Source organism: Echiichthys vipera (genome assembly GCF_963691815.1).
Source record: "Echiichthys vipera genome assembly, chromosome: 18".
NCBI lineage: Eukaryota > Metazoa > Chordata > Actinopteri > Perciformes > Trachinidae > Echiichthys > Echiichthys vipera.
The window spans coordinates 11052538-11071664 of record NC_139843.1 but is presented as its reverse complement, the minus strand read 5'-3'; the positions used below and the strand labels follow the sequence as shown (position 1 = coordinate 11071664).

General features: G+C 40.2%; 1 protein-coding gene across 1 annotated transcript; it reads left to right on the top strand.

Annotated features, from left to right (window-relative positions):
* The first annotated feature begins 2265 nt into the window (after positions 1-2265).
* Positions 2266-4958, top strand: LOC310960555 (large ribosomal subunit protein eL19-like). The gene is made up of 6 exons (XM_083932275.1): positions 2266-2308; positions 3685-3782; positions 3887-4009; positions 4227-4347; positions 4482-4592; positions 4765-4958. The coding sequence occupies exons 1-6, from the start codon at positions 2304-2306 to the stop codon at positions 4889-4891; spliced, it is 585 nt and encodes a 194-aa protein (XP_083788401.1). The 5' UTR covers positions 2266-2303; the 3' UTR covers positions 4892-4958.
* Positions 4959-19127: the final 14169 nt, after the last annotated feature.

Genomic DNA, 19127 nt, shown 5'->3' with positions numbered 1-19127 from the left:
GTCTAAATTGGCCGACATGGATGCATAAACATATGGTATTATCATGTGCTTCACAAACATTATTGGTGCATTGCCTAAACAATAGCAGCATATATCATCTTAATTCTGATTATGCTGACACCCTTTGTGATAGGATATGATTTAGATGCTAAGATGGATATCACATTGGTATTTTTGTTTCCTATGGGAAACTTATAAAAATGACAATATTATTGCGCTACAATAGCTATTACTTGCATGGGAACGCTAATGTTTCATTATGGCTACCACCTGTTACATAATCCCCAAAGCTCCTCATTCTTCAACGTCTTTGTTTTGCTCCCAATGAATTGGAGTACTTATTCTTGAGGTATGTAAGACTAAATATCTTGGACATCTTATAAATGATCCTTTGAGTGATGATGATGATGCGTACACACAATGTTGTAAACCACTGGTTCTCAAACTGTAGTACTTGAAAGAATCTCCAAATAAAAAAGGTAACATTAATTACTAAATAAATATAATACTATCAAAATACTACGACATTTCGAAAGAAAGTAGTTACACTTTTAAGTTCCATGTAATGTAATTTAAGTTTAGCATTTCCTGTCATTTTTCCTTCCAATATTAGCCTGCTGCCTAACCACGTTCATGAGTCACGAGCTAAACTGTGATGGAAGAGAGTAAGCAGAGGTAAAATGATTACTTTAAAAGCACTTCAATTGTTGCTCCAAATGGGAACTATTAGGAAGAGAAGTGCGGATCAGGCGGAGAATATTTAGAGCAGTCCTTCTGAAACTGAAGTCATGGCAGAAGACGGTCAACAATAAATATTCCTCTGATCAGGAATAAACTTGCTTGCCCGCAGCTGAATAGTGTCGGCAGTGGTGTCCACAGACTTTTTGAAGGGCAGGGGCGAAAAGGGAAAAAAGGGCACTTATAGCGCGTCCTTTAGCACATGTTCTGGCTCCTAGAGGGCACTTCAATGCACATTCTGGTGGTACTCGAGAGAGCCTGATGTATGAGGTGGTACGTCATGTACAAAGTTTGAGAACCACTGCTGTAAACCATACGCCCAGGCAAACACCCTTGCACGCAAGTTCAGCTTCGGTTCAAAACAGGTGATGGTAGCCCTGTTTAAAGCATATTGTAAAACTCTTTACGTCGCCCATTTATGGTCAAGCTACAAAAAAAATCTATCATGCAGAGGCTGCAGGTTGCGTACAAAGATGCTTTGTGCATCCTTTTAAAAATACCCAGAGGGAGCAGTGCCAGCCGGATGTTTGTCACAGCAGGAGTGAGCACACTCAGTAAACTTTTAAGAAATCTTATGTTTAAATGTATTAAACAACTGGAGGAATCTGGGAATAATATCATTGCGGTACTTGTAAATCCCAATCTGAGTTTGTATCACTATACCTCCAGCCTGAGGATGCACTGGATGAAATGTTTGTATAAAAGCTGATTAAAAAGCTTTTTTAACCTGTGCTATTCGTGGACTTTTAATCTGAAATAAAGATTTCATATTAGTATTGTATGTACCATAAAAAACTGTGTGCATATGCTTTAGGCCACCCTAGCTGTTTGGCCCAATTTTATATGCAACTCAATTTAATACAGTATTTGTAATAGGTGATCCCTGCTTCTCTCTCTTTCAGCTAAGAGTCCTTGGCCCAAATAACATTGAAGACTGATTTATTAATAATGAAATTTGTTTTGGCACTAAGCTGCGACCATGGAACAGCGTTTCTGTCTGGAACTAATTCAGTCAACTTTTTTTTCTTCCTTTGTGACATAATGAATATCCGTGCCAGTATGTTTCAAGGGTATTAAAAATCAAATTAAAAAAAAAGGGGAGAGAGAGAGAGAGAGCTTTTATTTTTTATTTTGAAGGTCCGTTATATATCTTGGTTTATGAACTGGTTTAAAATTGAATGTCTCCATCAAACAATAAAACATAGCCATAAAGCAGCAAAATATATCTAATATATGAACATAAAGAACAAAGTTATTGAAACATGGATATAGTGCGACCTCCAGTGGTCGGATATTTACATTACACTTTAATGGAGCGTACCACTGTGCTATGAAAGGGGGAGTACATTAATACACTAAGTGCTACTTCTAAGGTGTGAGGAACTACAGATGCAACATCACATATCCTCATTTATAACTACCCATGAATATGTACTGTCACTAACCATTTGATGCCTATATTTACGATTTTTCTGACACTTGCACAGTTGGTTAACCCATGACGACATGTAAAATGGTAGGGTCTGAGACGTTCCATTTCTTTCGTCTCTACCAAGCTAGCAGCCATGAGGTAAGCTAAACGTTAGACATTTAAATATGTGTTTTATTATACGCAAATAATGTAAAGGGTCGTTGGTTTTGTCATTTAAGACACGAGGGTCTACTTGAACTCTTTTCGGCTTTGAGTAAAATCGCTTCTTTTCTACCAGAATACATGTAGCACGGGGCCTACGTTTGGAAGCTAACCTAAGTTAGCTGAATTAACCAAGACATGTCATAACACGCTACTGAAACGCCACAAATCCCATTGCGGCCAATCGGCTGACAATAATGCAGTCATTCTGCATGTATGTTCCCTGTTAGTCAAACAAGCAGACCAATAATGTCATTTAAATGAAATAAACTAGGTATAATTTTGATCAGATGCTCTTTCTTCCCCCTTTCCCGTTGGATAACGTTAGCATTGCTTCACGTCAGGTAGTTTGAGTTTCCATTTTATTCTGTGGTCAAAGACAAAAGTGCTGACAGCTCTTAGACTGTCTCCCACTCACCCAAATTAAATTACTGCACACCTGTGAATCACATTCATCTCTCCTCAACCTAGATGAGTGACAACTGACCAATTTTATTAAAACAATGAGCCTGTTGGTGCAGTCTTGCGATTGGCCAGTGTGCACTAACTGGACTAGAAAAAATAGATGAACTTTAAAATCCAGGTAAATAACTTTGCAAGCATAATGATACAGGTACCAAGCCAGGACATTATGACACATTTAACTTAGACCAGTGGTGCCGAACTCCGGTCCTGGAGGGCCACTGTCCTGCATGTTTTAGGTTTCTCTCTGCTCCAACACACCTGATTCTAACCATTTCAAACCTGTGACGAGCTTCAGCTGCTCGATAAGAGCACATCATTAGAATCAGGTGTGTTGGAGCAGGGAGAAACCTAAAACATGCAGGACCGTGGCCCTCCAGGACTGGGATTGGGCTTCCTCACTTAGACAGTAGAGTGTGATTTGATAAATAAATGCACCTGGCAGTTTATGTTATTTCAACAACACAGATTTATAGTGGTAGTCGTATTTCTTGACTTGGGAATTATGAGAATACGTTTGTTTTGTGTGTTTCATGTTTGAATTATTTGTTTTTGTAAGTTTCACTTCCTTCCTTTGCTCATTTTTCTGTGCTTTCATTTGTAATCCAGGTCTTTAAAAAGTGCCAATTAAAGAAGCCCACATTCTATTAACTTTGCAGTGAAGTGTTTAGCTATACGAATAGAGTTGTTGTTGCAAGAAGTTCAAAATGTCAACACAAGTGAGTTGACACCCTATTGCAGTTATACACATCCCTCCCTTTTTTCAAGATTTAAAATTTAAAGATAATCTTAGGCCCCATAGCGCTGTGTGTATCTCATATCCTGGAAAACTAATATGCCAGCGTGCTCAGGCTCCAGAAGCGCTTGGCGTCCAGCGTTTTGCGCTGTGGCAAGAAGAAGGTGTGGCTGGATCCAAACGAGACCAATGAGATCGCCAACGCAAATTCTCGTGAGTTGTTTACTTTACATCGAAGAGCTCTCCCCCTCTCTGTAGATTTGTGTTGTGTGGGCCCTGTAGGCCACAATCTTGATTGCATTGTATTCGTACCACAGGCCAGCAGATCCGAAAACTGGTGAAGGATGGACTGATCATCAGGAAGCCTGTGACGGTTCATTCCCGCGCTCGCTGCCGCAAGAACACACTTGCTCGCCGCAAGGGACGTCACATGGGTTATGGTGGGTAATGTTCTTTTCCTCATTTCGATAAAAAACATCAGTTGTCGTAGTAGTTGCTCATTGGACAAAACATTTTTTTGAAAAATATATGAAATTGCCGACTGTATTGAATCTTGCTAATGGCAGACGTTTGGTAGTTTTGAACAGGATTTGACATACTGCAATGTTTTTTTACATTTATTTCAATGTAATAAATCATAATTTTCCCTCTGCCTAGGTAAGAGAAAGGGTACAGCCAATGCTCGTATGCCAGAGAAGTTGTCATGGATGCGTCGCATGAGAATCCTGCGTCGTCTTCTTCGTCGTTACAGGGAGTCCAAGAAAATTGACAGGCACATGTAAGTGTGACGTTCAGTGCTCAATGCTAGCAATAAGCCAGTGCACTTTTAATTCCAATTTCAGGTCAGGGAATCTTGTTTTGAGATGCTCTGAGGTCTTTTATTTTGTTTTTTTTTATTATTATTGTCTCCAGGTACCACAGTCTGTATCTGAGGGCCAAGGGTAACGTCTTTAAAAACAAACGCATCCTGATGGAGCACATCCACAAGTTGAAGGCAGACAAGGCTCGCAAGAAGCTTCTAGCGTAAGTTGTTCTTTTTTATCATTTTGTTTTTGGGATCGTAAATATTTATTTAGGTGTTCCTGGATAGCTTATAATCTGGAATCTTCTGGAAGGATTCATATGACACTTTCCATTAGCTAACTGTACTACTGTCAGATTAATTTTCCGTCTCCACCTCCATTTACCCACCCAGTGACCAGGCTGAGGCTCGCCGCTCCAAGACAAAGGAGGCCCGCAAACGCAGAGAAGAGCGTCTCTTGGCCAAGAAAGAAGAGATGATCAAGAACCTGTCAAAGGAGGAGGAAACTGCAAAGAAATGAATCTAAACTGAAAGTTTGTCTTATCAGATTCCCATTTTTCTTGCAAATAAATTTGGATAAAAGTGTCGTCGTTGATTGGTGATTATTTTTGTCTGCATGACTTGGTGTTAAAATGATTAATATTAGGGGACTCAAGTTAAAAATACAGGTGGGAGAGGCTTCTACTTTTTATATTAATATCTATTCTGGTGGGATATATCAGTAATTCTCTTTTAGAGAAAGGTTGGTACAGTAATCATGCTGCTATGACTTAAAAAAAAAGACTGCTGCTGCTGCGTTTGTGTTAAGAGTTCTCAACAGTCCAGCAGGTGGCAGCAGGTCACCAGTATGAAGTTGTACTTAAACATCAGATGCCTAGTCTAAGGTCTACATGTATTTCAGTCATCCAGATTTTGAAAACACTAAAAGATCTCTGCTGATTTAAATTTGCCTCTAATTATCTATTTTGTCCCTCAGAGGCTTCATAAGTATCTTGAACAGTACTGGGTCACATTTTAGTTCTATAACCACACCAGCAGACTGCTGTCAGACCCAAAGACAGGCAGAGTAACAAAGGCTATTCTAAAACAATCCAAAGTGATCTATCATATATCTTGTATTGCATACAGTACCATTCCAAAATTATCTCTGACAGTTTTCCAGCTTTAGAAAATCCTTAGTTTTAGTTTATTCTGTGTGTAATTGACAGTTACAGTTGTGCCACTATCGTTTTTACGAAGCCCTTTTAAAAACTCCCAAATCTTTCCTTCAGCTTTAATTGGAGAGCAGTTTGTGTGTCCTTGCATTTCTCTCCAACCGTTTATCTGCTCTTCTTCACTCTTGGCAGGTGTAGGGCTACTGCTGGGGGACCCAAGGATGTGTCATGTTGAATTTGGTGTAATTTGGAATGTGATACGCTCTATATTAATAAACTTTGAATAAACCACACTGCTCTGTTCAGCAGTTGGGCTACAGATCAGGTTGAGGCGTCAGCAGGGATATAGATATTTTATAACTAGTGACTAAATGCTTATAAATGATTTCTTTAGATGATTCATTTGCCATACATTTTGGGGACTTACTGACACAACATCGATGATAGGCCTATAGGTTGCCATCCACAGAAACAGTGTGCCTTCCACATTTATTAAAACAGTGTATAATATAATATGACATTATTATATAATAGCTCAATGCACCAAAATGCACGTGGAGGCTTGAGACCGCCCTACATGTTATTGTAAGTCACTTTGAATACTATTTTAAGAACAAAAAGTAACAATTCTCTGATTCCAGCTCCTTAAATGTGAATATTTTCTGGTTTCTTTCCTGTATGAAAGCAAACTGAATATCTTTGAGTATTGGGAAAAAAAGACATTTAAGGACATCATCTTGGATTTTGGGAAACAGCGATGCACATTTTTCCCCATACTGGCATTTTACAGAATATTTGTCAGTGAAGCAACCGATGCAGCTCATATGATGGTAAATATCTACTGTACAAACACTGCGTCTGTCTGTTCTGTATCTACACGACCTGCACTTGTGTTTATTTATACAGCTGACTGAACACATTTGCAGCCTCTGCCCATCACTGTGTCGGCATGCCTTATACACAATTGTGTGTCAAACAGGAATTGTCTTAATGTTTTCTTCAATTGCTTGGCTACATTCAAAGGCTTCATCTGCTTGTGTGTGTTTGGTTGTCCGTCTTAATGTGTGTGCCGGTGATGCATTTCATCCGTGACTTATCAATTTATAACTAAGTATGCGAGCAATCATTTGGTGTCAGTCACTTTGAATTCAGCTCATGTTGATTGCATTTGACATTAGTGCAAAACCGCAGAGAGAGAGAGAGAGAGGTCAAACACACTTTTCAGTGTGGAGTCGACAGTTGACTCCTTCTTCGTTTATTGCTGACATACAGATGAACCCAAACAAGTATGATAAATTGCCCCAAGTTGAATTAATAAATGATGTAGCTATCAATTAATGAATAATTTTCTTCATCAATTATTTTCTCAGCTTTGCTTTCCCCGAAGGCAAGTAACAAAGCCACTAAGAACTATATCACACCTTCGTACAAACATTGGCCACGCTCCGGCTCACAGCCACTGTCAGCCACATTAAAGCTGAGCTGCTGACTTTCCAGTCATCAAGTATTTTTCACGTCTTGCTCAGGCCTTGAAGGATTCCTTCTTGCAAGGTCCATGGAGGTATGACTGAAGTGTTTGCAGACGCAGCTGTTAACCAGGACAGACAGGTTGCCTTTTTTTGTTTGTCTATGGCTATAAGAAAGAAAATAAGGGTGATTCACTCTCTACACCGGACACAAATATATATATATATATATATATATATATATATATATATATATACAGTATAGTTGTGACATCACAACTGTACAGAAGTCCCGACAGCTCGATTAAAGGAACAGTTTCTGAATACGGGCTGTGTGCACATGTTCTCTGTGGATTGAGAGTTTGATACTTTAGTAGTTTTTATATCACGTCGACCTGCTTTATAATAAGGACATGGAAATCTCACTTTGTAAGATATGAGACTCTGAATTACTGTGTCCTATGGATATACTAGTCAAGAATCTAGAAATGCACATTTGACATGACCTTTTAGGCTTTTGGTCCCTAGGGGTGAACTTCTTAGAGAGTTCACTTCCCTTTCGCTCTAAGATGTTTTCCCATTTTAAGCCTGGGTTGTAGTGGCTTCTGTCCGTGGATCATGCGCCATCATGCATAAACAAAAGCACCTTAGCTGTAGCGGCAGGCAGTGACAACCCTCATGTTTAAAATCTGTCTTTGAAAGGCCTTGAGGAGCTGGAATGAAGGCTTACACACAGCATAATGCATCTGCTTAACTCACTGTACTGATTTAATTTTGATACACCCTAACATACTTTTGCAAAAATGCAATTTAAATGTATACCATCATTACTACATTGATCTGCAATATAGATATGTAGATCTATATATATAAAGGCAAAAGCATCCATTGAAATAAATGGGAGATCTCCAGAGAGATTTCGTAAGGATCGCTGAAGGAGAAAGCAGGCTTTGTGCAGCGAGGCCATTTTGTAGCTCAGTTAATGTATTTCTTCATTACCAGTAGGCACTCATATTTCCTGAAGCGTGCGCCTTAATGGGATTAGATAAGGAGAGGAATATGAGATGAAATGAAGCGGGGCTCTTTATTACAGTTGGCCTTCAACCCAGGCAAAACAAATGGAGAACACTCGAGAGTTCAGGAGATCTTCAATAACAACTGAGATGAGGAGATGAATGTAATTAAGGGGAGATCTTTTTTTTTTAAATATAAAAAGTTATCTAACATCTGAGAGCCTTACCCTGCACTTGGCAGTTTGATGACCTCTTTTAGCATTGAATGTTGGGCTGTCTCTTTTCTTTGGTGGTATAATGAACAGTTGTTGGCCATCATTAGGTATCGAGAGACCTTTATGGGTGTCCAAAGGTCTTGGAGGGTAGATTGATGAATAGAGGTAATGTGTATGGGACTCCTCTGTAATCCTAACCTGACTACACAGGCTCTTATAAACTTTATTAACCTCATCCCACTCTTTTTTATGTACCACATATTTTTCTTTTATTTCTGTTTTTATCTTCTCCTTCTACACCTTTGTTATGTAATTGCTTTGGTTTTATATATGGAGATATAAAGAATACCATCATAAAGCATAGGAAGGAGTCAGGAGGTTTAATAATCTCTCTCATCTTTGGCTTTTTCAAGGGATGATTGAAAGGAGGATTAATGTAGTGCTGAGAGATACGGCGCGTAGATCTATGGGAACGACGGTGATGTCAGATCTTATGTCCAGATAGATGCCTCAGCCCTGTCGTCTTAAAACCAGGTCTGGTGTTTTTCATTTTCACACTTATCACACTCAGAAACGGCTCATTGCTGAGAGATGTCCAAAATCCAGCGATCCTTTAAACTGGCTTGTTATGTCCCATTCTTCTTTTATAGTTTCTTTGCTAAAATAAAGATAGTCACAATATATCTTGAATGTGCTGCTGGCACAAATAAGACATTACTAATGATCAGTGTTTGAAACTGGCCCCTTTCTGGTCACAACACCTTTCGTTCAACCTCCACCATTTACACTAAAAACAAAATGACTCTGTTGTGACAGCTAAATGAATCAATAGATGCAGATACAGCAGCTCATTTAACATTAAATGAGTCAGCGATACTCATTCACCAATAACTTATTAAAATGTTAAATAAATCGGTTTTCCGTTGCATGATCACATGATTCATGTTCTCGCTTTTAGCAAGAAGTGTACGCATTTCTAATTAATATATTCAGTGTTTGGTTGGAAAAAGCTGAAGAAATTAAATTGTTTACAGTGCTTTTCCCCACTTCAGCTCTGACCAACTCCTTACATTTATCTCCTGTATACGCGAGCATCCCGTGTCACAGTGAGGCTAACAGAAAGCTACATTTGTATGCTGCAAAAACAACTACAGATGCAGTTTGAAATGTGAACACGAGGATGAAATGATAAACAAGCCTATGAGGGGAGAAGTGGAGGAGAGTGAGGCTTATAGAAAAGCCCAGGTTCAGTGGAGGTGAAGTGTCAGAGAGAAGACAGCATACTGTACATAATCATCGTGGTGAGGTGGCAGAAGGTTCAAGGGTAAAAAAGTAACAGTCGTCTGGATGCAATTTCAGGAACTTATACATGACGCTCACAATAAGTGGCAAGATTTGGTTTCCTCGCTGTGTCCCATATCAATATGACAACTAAGGGAATAGAAAATTGTCTTCACAGTATTTCACACTGTCTTTATCTTCATGTTCTTCTCCGTCTTCCCCTTCTCTCTTTTTCAAACGCTTGCACTTTCCTTTGGAAAAACATACCAAGCAAGGCGAGACTTATTGCCAACTCTCCCCGTCTTGCTGATTCTTCAGTATGCTGCATATTCTTGCCTTTTTCATCTTTTTATTTGTCATAACAGAGTTGTTGACTTGGGCGGCGAGTAGGAAAAAAGTAGCTTTAGCTGATAGCAAGCAAAGCATCTTTAGCAGAACAGAACAGCCCCAATTATCCTCTAATCCCTGCGCCTTCAAGGCAGAAACCCCAAAGTCTGTGACACACTTCAAATTGAATAGATTAGTTTAGCCTTTCCTCTTCATACCAGGACATTTAAGAAGCTCCTTTGTGGGAATATGACAAAGTTTAGGGCTTGACTGAACTACCGTTAGGAATACAAGACTGTTATGTGAAGTGTGTCTGCATATTTACTGTGTATATTTATATGGGCATAGAAAAGAGCTGAGGCGAAGTGGCTTGAAAAATTAATACCTTCAGATCCACAAATGCAGCGTAATATGAGCTGTGGGGGGAGAGCGCCGAGAAAACCTGTCCCGTGAATTTCAAATCCTTTTCTTAGCGACTTAATGGAAGTCCTTTTTCAACATTTTAGAGCATGTTGGATTGGGAATCCATTTTAGGGCAGCAGGGCGGAGGTTGGGTAGGTGAGGCGTAAAGAAGACCTGTGGCAACACACTCTTCGATCACGTACGCCTGAGAGGAAACACGCAGCTGTAGAGAGAATCTGAGAAAGCAAAGCAGCCGCAGAGACCTTCTGTTTAGTGTGCAGTTACTGTATATTTCAAAAAGTCAAAACACAGTAGGCCCCTCTAACTTTTTTTTTTACCATATAAAAGATTATCATGCCCAACTTGTGAAATAAGTGAGAGAAAATGTATGTAGTCAAACACCCAAAACAGCTGCAAGGCTGCCGTGGTGGAGTTCGTTAATAGCCGAACATCAGTTTGTTAGGCTACTTCTGCTGATTGCATTTATGTCTCAAAATTATAAAAATGGTGCTCATTTTTATGGATTATCTTTATCTTATCTCTAAGCATATGTGTTAGTAACATAAACTTTTGTTTGCCACAGAGAGTAAATGTGTAACTAAAGCGGTAGGAAACCAGGACACTTAGTGACCAAATGAGTGTGTTTACCCAATGATTAGGGAGATAAAGCAGTCTTTAGACTGTGTTACTAAATGCAAAGTAGCAGCTTAGTGTGGCGATCAATCACCAGAACTTCCTGTTTATCAAGCATGAACACTAAAGCAAAGTAACCTTTTAAACCTTCTTGATCTGGATAAAAGCAAGCTGGGGAACGTATTGGCTACATTAAAAACCCCCCTCCTCTCCAGCCAAGAGCCATGTCCTCATGACCTTGGCACTTAATCGTGCTGCTTGATTTTTCATTTTGCGGCCGAGTCAAGAGGCCATCAATAACATCAAAGCTACATAATGACGGAAGGTTAAAGAAGAAGAAGGAAAGCATATAAGTAGGCTGTAGGCTGGTGAAAGGGTGTGTTGGGTGAAGTGCTGCATATTTTAATCCTGATGCGGGGAGGAGTAGTGGAGTGAAAGCACCGATGGCAGGTGGGGAGGTGGGCTGAATCTGCAAGACTGGAACTTTAGTGTTGTTTTCATAAGGTGTCATGGGCTTAATTCAGAGAAACATCTGGGATAATGGCCATCTGGTATAGAGGCCAATTTTTTATTCTTTAGGATAACACACAGTGATAGCTACATTACAACCAATAGATAAACTCTAAAATGTAAATTTGACAATAGCAACTTCCCTTCCATTTTTTTTGTGTTGAAGGTGATGCTTTAATGTTATGATTAAGCTCTAACAATGGTCTATTTTCCAAGGGTCAGTTCAAGGCCCCTGATTGGACGCTCTAATTTGTGGTCTAAATGCTGAGTAAAAGAGGTGCTTGGTATGATTGCTCGGGAGCAATCAAAGCAAAATACCAACATTAATCCAAGAACGAATGGAAAACAACTTCAAAGATGACCTTGCTAGAATGACAAATCAGCAATTACATCAAGCACATGGTATAAAGGGTCATTTTGTAAATTAGTGTGACACTTGGGACTGGAGACTGTTTAGAAAAATGTTACCGTTAGCCTCTAATTTCTCTGAAAATGAGGGTAAAGCTGAATATAGTGCAGGAGCCAGCCCGTTCTGTTGGCTATAGAGCTGATATGGAACGTTTGAAATTTCCAATGTCTCGTGACATCATGTTAAAGGGCAAACATAAAATAAGGCTGTCAGGTAGGATTTTATAATATCACTTTGTTTCAATGTATTATTTGAAATACTTATTGAATTATTTAGTAAAGTTCTCCAAATATATCCGTCAAAACATCCATTCTGAAAGTGTCAGTTATCTATTACTAATTTACAGATGCATTGCATTACCATCTCATCTCATCTCATCTTCATCCGCTTATCCGGGGTTGGGTCGCGGGGCAGCAGCTTTAGCAGGGGACCCCAGACTTCCCTTTCCCGGGCCACATTAACCAGCTCTAACTGGGGGATCCCGAGGCGTTCCCAGGCCAGTGTGGAGATATAATCTCTCCACCTAGTCCTGGGTCTTCCCCGAGGCCTCCTACCAGCTGGACGTGCCTGGAACACCTCCCTAGGGAGGCGCCCAGGGGGCATCCTTACTAGATGCCCGAACCACCTCAACTGGCTCCTTTCAACGCAAAGGAGTAGCGGCTCTACTCCGAGTTCCTCACGGATGGCTGTTATTTGAGCTATAGTTCAAACTGAAAACTGAGAAAAATAAAGAACCTCTGTAAGATGGTTTTATCCTGCAGAGCTCTTCATCAGTGTATTCTACAATGCCACTCTTTTCATAAATGTTTTATCTATAAGACAATGCTTTTTTTATGATATAAATATGATTTTGGAAACTGTTCAGACGACAATGGTTTGAAGCTCATCCACCCTCATAAATAAAACTCTCAGTCTCTTCATTGTGTGTGGGAAGAAACAGTAAATCACCCTAGGGCTCCCCTAAAATAACCATTCTATAGAAGCAAAGGAAGCATATGCGATTCCTCAAATCCATCCATTTCAAGTGTAGCGTGCTTCAAGACAGCTTTCATGTGTCAACCCCGGGGCCTATTTTCTCTGTAATGCTCAACCTCGAAGATCAACTCAAAGGATATACGCTGACTTTTTACCATTCAGACTCAAAGCCCTGGAACTCAGTGTACCCTCTTTTACCCCTGGACTCTGCCACGTGGTGCTTCATTCCTGTCACTGAGAGTGTGTTTGTGCAAGCAGCATCCTGAGAAAAGCGGAGGTAAGCCTCAGAGGCAGGAGATGAGACCATGCATTAAACATGCTCTCTCTGTGTACCTTCTTCATTTTTAATGGTCCAGTTGGCCAGGGGTCTGGAAAAATGTAAACACGACCGGAACCTGAGGATGGTGACAACATAAGATAGGGAGGAGGAAAGACAACACCAGAATTCAGGAGTGCATAGTCATCAAAGACTGCAGCTGGAGCATGGAGTCTTGATAGTCTCTGAGTCATCCAAGTCCAAGTCATCCAATATTAATCGTTCCTCTGGTTTGGCAATTAACTTGCAACTGTGAATTAGTTGAATCCATAAAAGAGTGTTTATGATCAAATTGATGAACAATTGAACAATATCACAGTTTCCCTTTTATTTGAGCAAGTACAGATTCATGTAAGCAGGTGCAGGTTCACGTTAAAGGCACTGTACTCGATATTTAGAACATTAAAAAAATATTTTCTATGTAAAGATACAGTGGGCTAATTGTGTCTTGATAGGCGGTCTGGCTGCACATTCATGTTGGTGCATGTGGCCATAAAAAAGATATTGATTTCACGTATTGGGATGAGAGCCACCTGGAGGCCACCTTTAATGTTCAGGTAAGAGAAGAACGCAAAACAAAAACACAAGACAGCAAAGTGACAGTGCAACTTTTAACATTCTGACAGGAAATGAGTGGAAATGGGCCAGCTGTAAACCGCAGAGCTGATACAGGTGAGCGTGTGGTTGAAGAACTGGGATGACTGGAGCAGGTGGAAGTCTGGGGGCATCTGGTGGACAGGTAGAGAAAGGCAATGAACGGGTTTTGGGGAAGTGGGAATGTGGCAGGAGGGAGGGACAGAAGCAGAGAACAGTGTTTCGGTTTAGTCTCACGGCTCTCATCAGCATACAGTTGTCATCAAGACAGCTGGCTCCTATGTTCAGCAAAAAAACAAGTACACAGCATGCTACCTACTCAGCACCCCAGAGCAGACAGGTACAGTTAGTGATATAGCTGCTCATCAGAGTAGATGAATTTCCTTCAGGAATTGTTGGGGTTGCATTATTCAGCAGAATTACAAGATAACACTGATGCTGTTCTAGTTTGCCATCAGTTTAAAAGATGATAATACAGTATGTCATGTCATTGTGTTGCATTTACAGCTTGTTTTTCAAGTCAGAAAATGAATGCAGCTACCAGTGAAGGTTCAGAAGCTATAGTTATATCTACTGAAAGCACATTTTCTCCAAATGATCTAATACTTCAATGAGTAAAAATTATTAAATGGAGCGACGCCTGCAAGCTTTTTGTGTCATATACAACATACCTGTTGTAACATATAGAAAATCCAATCCATACTTTGCAATAAGGTCATTTGTTTGTCAGTGCATTTCATAAACCTACTCTCCAACCGTAAAAAGGCCCCATACCCTTAAGCATGGGTGTCAAACTGATCCAGTAAAGGGCCGTGTGGCTGCAGGTTTTCATTCCAACCAATCAAAAACACACCTGGTCCAACAAATCAACTGTGTGAAGACAGTTCAGGTGATCGAGTAAGTCGAGTCAGGTGTGTTCTTGCTTGGTTGGAATGAAAACCTGCAGCCACACGGCCCTTTACTGGATCAGTTTGACACCCATACCCTTAAGGGAAAGTTGATATTATCGTCACTTCCTAATCTTTGTTTGGGAAGCTGACAGACAGAACTGCATTAACTAAGATACCAGGAAGCATCCACAAAGTATGACATTACAATGTGTATTACATAAACTGAAGTTTTTCACATTTCAAGCCTTATATAGATTAGTGTCTCACATACACTGCATTAGACAGACAGTAAGAAGAAGTGAGGGATAGGAGATTATTTTTATTTGCCTGTGTTTGATGCGAGGGTCTGTAAGGTATTTTTTGATTTTCTGCCAAGTACCAGGAAGCTTTATTTCCCCGTGACAGTGCTTCCCTCATCCTTATGCCTGCCTATATAATTAAGTGCTATTTTGAGCACGGATTTTCTTGCAGAATTTACCATTGTCGCTATATTCCTGCTCCTTGTTAACGCCCTTGCGCTGCAATCATCACCAATACTACCAGTCTGTCCAGCAGCTGCTGCAGAGCTTTAAAAGATGCAAAGAAGTGTGAACATAACAAGACAGGAGATGATTGTGTAACAAATCACACATTTAATGAGCCATTTGACTTTATTTCCTGGAGGGGGCGTGACACGCTCAGGACCAGCATCTTTGATACTCTCGGACAGGATTTGTTGCCTCAAACTAAACACTTCAGCGTCTTGATGTGATTGTTGATGGATGTAGCGTGAAAGAAGAGTGAAAATGATTTGTGAGGGAGACAGACACTCAGCCTTACATGCTCTGCTTATCGCTGCCGTTTGAGACACAGAAGAGAATTTCAGAGATAGATTTCAACCTCCTCTGCTCATTGTCATGAAAGAGAGAGAGAGAGAGAGCTCAGTGGTACAGTAAGTGGAGAGCACCATGCCATCTTGAGCACCGAAGTCAGCGATTTTTATGAAATATAAGAGTCGCTTGATGTACTGCCAGTTGCACACATTTCTGTCTCTTTCTCTCTCTCTTTTACTGAGATGAAAATCACATTTGATCCAATTTGATAACAGAACTGGGTCATGATTTGAGAAATGTTCCTCACACCACAGCAGGGACACACACAACACACACACACACTCTCTCTGCCAGCTTAGTCTATGGGCTGCCAGCAGCCTCCGTTGCCAATTAATTTTATTGGGAGTTAATCATATTATTTATGGTCATTAAGAACAAGAAGTCCTCTCAGGCTTTGCACTGTCGAGAGACATGAAGGATCTCGGTGTACTCGGTGGCCGTGAAGGGAGACATTTTCTGTTTCTATTCGGCAGCTTATGAATTTAGGTGTGAAATTACACATTGAAAATGAGGTCAAAGTGCAGACTTTCGGTTTTAAATCAGTGCTTTTTAGTGGATAGAAAGGCAAAAGTGGGTGGGTGGAGAAAAAAAGAGAACCATTTAATGTTTTTTATCCATGTCAGCTCCATGGCAGTGTCAGTCTCTGTCAGTTGGTCCACCACTTTGGTTCAGACTAAAATATCTATTAATGATATAACTATTCAATTCAATTCAATTATTGGACGGATAGCCACGAAAGTTTGGCCACAGTCAAATGTTTCCGCCTCGGGGTGAATTTAGAAGCTTTGGAAATCCTTTGAGCTTTCATCTAGTGCCACCATCAGGTCAAAATTGTCTCCAATGCTTTGGTTTGTCCAACTGACATTTCCCTCAGCTTTGTGTTTTGTGCCGCTAGCCTGCTAACATGGTAAACATTATACCTGTTAATTAGCACATTAGCATTGTCAGACTCTTAGTCCTGTTTAAATGTGCACATTGTTTATATGATGTTATTAATATAATCCAGTTGTGGTATTGGGTATTAGTCAGTTGTTCTGAGAGGTTATAGCCTTTAAAAAAGAAAAAAGGTGGGGAAAAGTTGATTAGACAGTCATTAACAAACTGATTAAACTGTGAAATATAGCGCTTCCCGTCATTTATCACATCATCTCATGGAGAAGTGTGCTTGACAGTCGAATTAAAACCAGGGTCATCATCTGATTAGTGTCACTCAAGGCTGGGCCAGAGACGGGACAGAGCATGCTGACCGCATGAAGGAAAGTCTTAACTGGGAGGCTCCAGCTTCACAGAATGGGCACCACAGTAATTTTAGCAATGTATTTTGTCACTAAGTATATTTACTCAAGTACTTTACTTGCACACAGAACGAGTACCGACACTTTTGCCATCAAAAGTATGTGCAGCTGCAGTCATCTTGGTTGTGCCTCACTGACGCTCCTCTTAACTATTTTAGGTTTATGCTCATCGTCTGTCACGACCCGATCTGTACAGGAAACCAGATTTGTTCGGGTCCTATCCTCTGACCAATGGGTTACCCTGACCCTAACAATTCAAGGTCAACGTCGAACCTCAACCATCTATGCACATGCATATAACAGGTTTCCAATACGGATTGGGATTTGGATAAAGGGCAAGGGCGCCGCAAGTTGTCAGTCATTGCATCAAACCAGGTGGAAATCGGTCTGAACAGGAGGGGGACCATATCTGCCAGAGCAAATAAAAACATACGCTTGCAGATTTGTCTGGTTCCCAGGGTAACAAATAACAGAAATTTCTAAAATAAAAACAGTACACAAGTTGACAGTTCATCTGATTTTATTGAGAGATGTGAGGATCAAAGGGCAGCTAGCCATGCAAAGAACTAGCCTGATAGTGTGCATTAAGGTGAGAAAGGGAACTCACCTGGGTAATAATACTGATCCTGAGCCAATCTTGGTTCTAGCCAGTGAAGGTAATGTTTAGGATTAGCATGGTGCAGACTTATCCACGGTGGACACTTTGTAAAAGCTGGAGTCCAAATTCAAATCTTTGCCAAAGCACAGATATACAGTATACAGACACATGTGGCTACGCTGGAAACAAGGTGAGTACAAAATCAAGTGAGACTAGAACTGTTGTGCATAGTATTTTAAAAAGATTTGTGCTGACAGGGCTAGATGTTGATTGAGCAAAGAGATGCATACATTGGTAAGTGGGACAATAAATTATGATCTCCTGTAATTTATAACTGTGAGGATAATGCCCTTAGTTGACTCCTGGATAGCTGCAAACCTCTTAGAGTGCTATTCAGAGTCATTATATATAGTATCTTTATAAGGCTATCTACAAATACTGTCATGCCTTTATTTACAGTTATTGCCTCAACAAAGGCAGTGTGTCACTGCCTTGTGGTTTATGATGACAGTTCAAGAAATCAAATGGTGTGTGGTGATTTTGCCTTGTATCATCTTAAATAACAAACAATAACAGTCCCTCAGAGTTACATAAAAGTAACCACATGTGCTGGGAGAAACATTAGCTAATTATCAAAAATTCTGCACGTTTTTGGCAGCTGAAGTCGGGAACACGACCTTCTGAGAGGCCGGACATTTAAAAAGCCTTCGCTACTTTTTTTAGTAGATAACACTGAGTTTGGTTTTTATCATCCTGAATGACAGTATTTCTTTGCTCTTCCATGCAAGAGAAGCATCAGAAAGTTTTGACAGCACACCATCCTCATGTTGTAGTACGCAACTGGATATGACGGCGAATATTACAGGACTTTACATACAGATAAACAACGTTCATGATATAATAACAGGAAGCAGATTCTAGTGGCAGATTTTACACAGAGTTACACAGAACAGTGAACTAGCCTACAAAGTGTGTGTAGAGAGAGAGAGAGAGAGAGTGTCATTGAAGGGCGTTCTGAGAAAGAAAATCTCCCAGAGGTGCACGCAAAGCATTTGTCACATTGGAACTGTGAAGAGCACAAATGTACAATGATCTAATCACTGGAGAGTAGTCTGAAATACAGAAAATCCCAGTGTGTGTGTTTGTTTGTGTGTTATGACTTTCAATTTAACCGAGATGTGGCAGAGATAACTTTGTTTTTTCATTTTTTACATACACACAATGTAATACCTGAATCATTTTCTAGTTGGAGCATGAGTGACACGTGCACATTGCAATAAACGTTGTGAGGTGCACTCTGAACATACAAAACTGGATCCTCATGGTCGTCCTTAGATTAATCTTTTAAACAAAATCTGTTAAAGGGTTTGAAACAACCTAAAAGCGCACTACGATAAACAGCTACAATCATTCACAATCTCTTGTTTTCTCTACACAAACAGTGAAATGAAGACTCACAAGGCTTGAACACGCCTTGACATCATAGTAAGGTAGTCCTCTCCCATTTTTTCGCTGACAGATGATCAATGGAAATGGCTAGTGAGGTAGCCAGACTTCCTGCACAATACCCTCTTCAACATGATGCTACATTTCTGTTGTGAGTGTGTAAAAAAAAACCACACAAAGTAAAAGTTGTGCTACAAGAAAAGTAGCTCCCAAGAACTCTGAAGGAGTCCCTCCCCCTCCACCTCCTTTAAGTCTTAAAAGCTTCTCCAGTAAAAAGCAAAGTTGGGTTGTCGTCCACTTGAGCTGCTAATTCACTGACACTTACTTGAGGGGTAGAGGTGAGTGGTTGGTGGTCAGTGA

Coding starts and splice junctions, on each gene's coding strand:
- LOC310960555 (XM_083932275.1), top strand. Junction 4,348..4,481: donor AAGAAAATTGACAGGCACAT/GTAAGTGTGACG, acceptor TATTGTCTCCAG/GTACCACAGTCTGTATCTGA. Junction 4,593..4,764: donor GCTCGCAAGAAGCTTCTAGC/GTAAGTTGTTCT, acceptor TTACCCACCCAG/TGACCAGGCTGAGGCTCGCC.